At 39.5% G+C, this 4,936-nt stretch overlaps 2 protein-coding genes across 2 annotated transcripts in view; one reads left to right on the top strand and one right to left on the bottom strand.

The window, feature by feature from the left end:
- pum3 (pumilio RNA-binding family member 3) overlaps positions 1 to 1,121 on the top strand; it is a 9,992-nt gene extending 8,871 nt beyond the window's left edge. The window contains exon 12 of the mRNA XM_017307725.1: positions 634 to 1,121. Coding sequence (XP_017163214.1) covers positions 634 to 784 — 151 coding nt within the window. The 3' untranslated portion in view covers positions 785 to 1,121. The remainder of the gene's footprint in view (positions 1 to 633) is intronic.
- Positions 1,122 to 1,685: 564 nt separating this feature from the next.
- LOC103473930 (potassium voltage-gated channel subfamily V member 2-like) overlaps positions 1,686 to 4,936 on the bottom strand; it is an 8,474-nt gene continuing 5,223 nt past the window's right edge. Inside the window, exons 5-8 of the mRNA XM_008424587.2 lie at positions 4,732 to 4,930; positions 3,910 to 4,026; positions 3,708 to 3,833; positions 1,686 to 2,891 (exon numbers count right to left, since the gene is read on the bottom strand). Of these exons, the coding sequence (XP_008422809.1) occupies positions 2,592 to 2,891; positions 3,708 to 3,833; positions 3,910 to 4,026; positions 4,732 to 4,930 (742 nt within the window). The 3' untranslated portion in view covers positions 1,686 to 2,591. The remainder of the gene's footprint in view (positions 2,892 to 3,707; positions 3,834 to 3,909; positions 4,027 to 4,731; positions 4,931 to 4,936) is intronic.

Raw genomic sequence — 4,936 nt, 5'->3', positions numbered from 1 at the left:
TGGACTGTGCAGTGAAGGAATTTTTCTTTGATTTTTTAACCTTTTATTTATACAGGTTGTCTCATTAAGATACAACAGCTTATTTACAATAGAGACCTCAATATTTTTTATTTTGCGGCATTAAGAAAATACATACCAGATTAAAATCTGCTATATTCCTTAAGTGCCTGGTGTCGCTTTTTAGCATCTTATCAAAATTTACCCTAATCGTGTGTGCAATGGTAAGCTTAATAATTGCAAATTAATGTTAAATCTCATTGACAACAAAAACAAGAAATATTTTATTTTTTATAAAAAATTTTTTACGTTAATTCAGGCATAAAAATTGACTAAATAACCAGTTTCAAGTGGTTTCATTGTTGAATATTCCATCCGCATGTTCTTCATAAAAAGAAAAAAAAATTCTGCTTTAGTGAATTCCTTACAACTCGCATATTTCCAACCTGTTTTACCCCAGAGTTCGATGACRCAAAGAATTAAAAACGCAAAACATACTGATGTGATTATGGAGAACATCTGGAATGTGTGAACATCAGCAGAACAAACTTTATGCTCACAAACAGCTGAAATGAGTGGTGCTCCTAAGGTTCTTAATTCAGGACTTTTTTAACGTGTTGCAGGAGTTTTGTGTTGATGTCTGTTTTCTTTCTGCAGCCTCCTGAACAGCTGTGACACGACTGTGGCTGCTGAGGTGAAGGCGGCGCTGACAGCCATCATCCCTGAGCTCCAGAGAATCGACGGCCATAAAGGAGCCGAAATCCTGCTGCAAAACCTGAACAAGTAGATGGATTTGTTCAGGTTTTTATAATTATAAATGGACTGCGGATGTTTGGACCATAAACCATCCAAGACATGGAGGACRACGCGAGAAGTGGACAAAGTCGGGGACGTTTTGGAGATTTCGGCCATTAATCCTGATCTGGTTCATTAATTTAAAGGACGTGTCGTAAAAAATGACACATATTCATGTGGGTTCATCAAAGTGGAGCATGAAACCCAAACCTTTCAACGATAACACCAACACTGCCCAGTTTGTGGACTGGTTCAGCCTCTTTTTCTTTTTTTGGTGCGATATTGTGATAAATGTTAACTGAAAATAAAATAAAAATTGAGATATTTTGTGTTCAGAGTCCTATTATTATTATTATTATTATTTATTATTATTCATTAATGTTTATTTAAATATTGTTGGGAATCTCAAAAAGCTTCCAACATTGTAAAAATGTTGGTTTCTGAGGGTGAAACCAATATACCACAAATAACTGGAGATATTAAAAACTAAAATTTATGGCACTGTTTTGAATTTACTTCCTCCATTTGGTCTTTTTTTATTTTNATCAAAGTGGAGCATGAAACCCAAACCTTTCAACGATAACACCAACACTGCCCAGTTTGTGGACTGGTTCAGCCTCTTTTTCTTTTTTTGGTGCGATATTGTGATAAATGTTAACTGAAAATAAAATAAAAATTGAGATATTTTGTGTTCAGAGTCCTATTATTATTATTATTATTATTTATTATTATTCATTAATGTTTATTTAAATATTGTTGGGAATCTCAAAAAGCTTCCAACATTGTAAAAATGTTGGTTTCTGAGGGTGAAACCAATATACCACAAATAACTGGAGATATTAAAAACTAAAATTTATGGCACTGTTTTGAATTTACTTCCTCCATTTGGTCTTTTTTTATTTTGGCAGATTCTATATTTAAATGCAGAAATGTGTGCCACAAATCCACAGTGAAGTTTATCTAAAACAATGAAAAGGACTAAAGATTTTGTAGAAGTTATATTTTCTGTCTGTTTATAATGTTACTTTCATTTACATACAGAAAAACAGAACATTATTAGTTAATATGCTACATCAAAGGTTTTTCTAGAATGTGTCCAGTATTGCTTTTGTCTGACCCAAACAGAAATGAAGTCCTGTAGTCAAAACATTTCCAACATCCAGGTGGAAAAATCCAAAAACTCTTCAAGAATTGTGGAGCGTTTTTAAATTTACAGTCAAAACTTGACAGCAATAATTTGGGTTATTTAGCCCTTTAGTCCTGATTCATTTTCAAAGTCATAATTTCACCATAAGCACTAATTTACAACATCCAGAGCTTCAAACTACGTATTTAGCTTCAAACTCAATTCTTAGCGTCAAAGACAATATTTTGATTACTAATTATTCTTTCTTGGAAATAAATACTTATCAGTCTAATTAGTTAAATGCTAAATATTAATTCTAACCTAATTAGTTGTTTTGAGACTAATTATTTAGCTTTGAGCTAACCATTTTGTTAGCAAGCTAAATATTTAGTTTGAGCTACATATTTAGTTTACATATTTAGCTTCAAACTAAATATTTAGTGACAATATGCCTTTGAAAAATGGCCAACCATGTTTTTCTGTTATTACAGGCTGAAAAATCTAAATTATTGGTGTTAATTTTAGACTCTAWTGGCGCTCCATAACAGTCCAGCTCAATGCCGCTGCAGCAACAWAGCTGAATTTACAGTGTTTTGGTTGTCTGTGTGCGTTTGTTTCCTCCAGGGTACGACAGGYRGGTACAGCTGATGGATGGAGGCTCAGTTTTTGGAGTTTAGTCGTTGGCGACCAACAACCGCCGCCCTCCTGGTTGCTTCAGCTGAGCGACGTCGTCGCAGCAGTCGGCGAAGCGCTTGGCGGCCCTCTTGATGAAGCGGACCTTCCCCCGCGCCCTGCTGACCATGGCGAACTCGTGGGACTTGAGCTTGGTGTAGTAGTCGGAGAACTTGTTGTAGAGGATGGAGATGGGCATGCCGTTCAGGATGACGCCGAACGAGATGCAGGCGAAGGCGAAGACGCGGCCCAGGTTGGTTTCTGGGAGCATGTCGCCGTATCCCACCGTGGAGATGCTCACCTGGACCGGCAGACAGGAGGAGACGTCCTGGTTTACTTTTATTTCTCTATTGAAAAGTATTTTATCATAAATGTATTTKGATCATTTAATAAATTAAACAACTTCATTTATTAAGGGAACAAAGTTTCATTGATTCCTCTGTCCTCTCATCCTAGTGTCCTTTCTTTCTTCCTGGTGTCTCCTTTGCTTATTCCCTCCTCTCTTCCCAGTTTTCTTCCTTCTTTCACTATTTCTGTCCTTCCTTGTATTGCTCCTTTCTTGCTAGTGTCTTATTTCATTCTTCCCCGAATTCCTTATCTAATTTTGCTCTTCCTAATGTCCTTCCTTCCTTCCTTCCTTCCTTCCTTCCTTCCTTCCTTCCTTCCTTCCTTCCTTCCTTCCTTCCTTCCTTCCTTCCTTCCTCCTCCACAACTTCTTTCTTTGTCTCCTAATTCCTCCCTTCCACCTTGCCTTAATTCTTTATTTGCTCCTTCCTTTGTTGTCTCCTTCCTCCCTTCCTAGTTCTCTTCGTTCCTTTATTTCTTGCAAGTGTCCTTCATTTTTTATTTCCTTCCCTCKTATTCCTTTCTTTCCTTGTTTCTTCCTTCCTCTCTTCCTGGTTTCCTTCCTTCATTCCTTGCAAGTGTTTTTCCCTCCTTATCTCTTTCCTTTCTTCCTACTGTCCTTTCCTTCTTTGTCTCCTAATTCCTTCACAGCTTGTAAATGTCCTRCTTTCCTTCTTCCTACAGTAAGAAGAACCTGGAAGTGAAGCCGCCTCTGATCCAGCTGGTGACTGCGATCTAATGGTCTAGTCGAAGCCTTGGAGAGTGGACTCACCGCGGCCCACCACCAGGCGTGAGGCATGGAGGTGAAGTTGGTGTTGTAGACGTCGTGCTCCACGCTGTACACCATGGCGGAGAACATGAAGATCCCCATGCCGATGAAGAGCAGCAGACAGCCCACCTGCAGCGACACGGCAGGATGTGAATCACCAACATCAACCAAACCAGGCCTGGTCCTCACACCGTTTGATCCGGACCTGCTGGTAGCACTGCCTCAGCGTAAACCCAAACGCTCTTAACCCAGTGGAGTGACGGGCCAACTTCAGGATCCTGAAGATTCTCATCAGACGCATGATCCTCAGAACTTGACCCACCTTGGAGAAAAAATACAGAAGATCCACAATTCAACAAAACCCTGGAGAATCGGCGGAGGACACCGCTAMCTAAAAGGTTAGCTTTATTTACCCTAAAGCGCTAAACATAAACAATAGTTCCACTAATGCTAAACCGATRCGTCAACATAATATTTATCGGAAGCTAATGCTAAATGCTACATTTAGYATTTAGCTGAAACTGACATCAAAGCACAACAACACATTATTTAGGATGGGCAACACTAAATCGCTACAACAACATCGTACGTATTTAGTTGAAGATAATGCTAAAGCGGTATGCCAACATAGCAGTTAGCTGAAGCTCACATAAAACGCTACTCCAATATGATATTCAGCTGAATCTAATGCTAAATTACTTCACCAAAGTTGTACTTRTTAAATTCTAAAGCTAAATCTTTAAACCAGCATGGTATATAGTGGACCAACATGTTATTTAATCAAATGTCAAAATGCTATATCAACACAGAATAGACCGGAATCCATTGCTAAAGCGCTAACTTCAATTCAAATTATATCTTATATCAAACTTTGTGCAGCTGGAAGTTTACAAAACAGACAATTAGCGCTTTAGAATGAAGGGGAAGCTAAGTGCGCTAAATGTTTTCAAAGTTAGCTAAAGTGCTAAAAGAAAATTAGCTCGGCTATTAGCGGGTTAGCATGCAGCGTGGAGTGCTGTGGCGTTACCTTGCCGACGCGTGCGACGGTCTCGATGTCCCCGGCATGGCGGTGGACGTCCTCGTCCTCGAAGCACTCCAGCAGCATCTGCAGGTAGTGCGGCAGGATGGCGACCAGGTCCACCGTGTTCAGGACGCTGCGCATGTAGCTCTTCAGGTCCGGCGTGGAGACCAGCCGCAGCAGGTACTCCAGGGTGAAGAAGGTGATGCACAGC

Source organism: Poecilia reticulata, linkage group LG12 (assembly GCF_000633615.1).
Source record: "Poecilia reticulata strain Guanapo linkage group LG12, Guppy_female_1.0+MT, whole genome shotgun sequence".
Classification (NCBI taxonomy): domain Eukaryota; kingdom Metazoa; phylum Chordata; class Actinopteri; order Cyprinodontiformes; family Poeciliidae; genus Poecilia; species Poecilia reticulata.
This window is presented reverse-complemented; position numbering and strand designations above follow the sequence as displayed.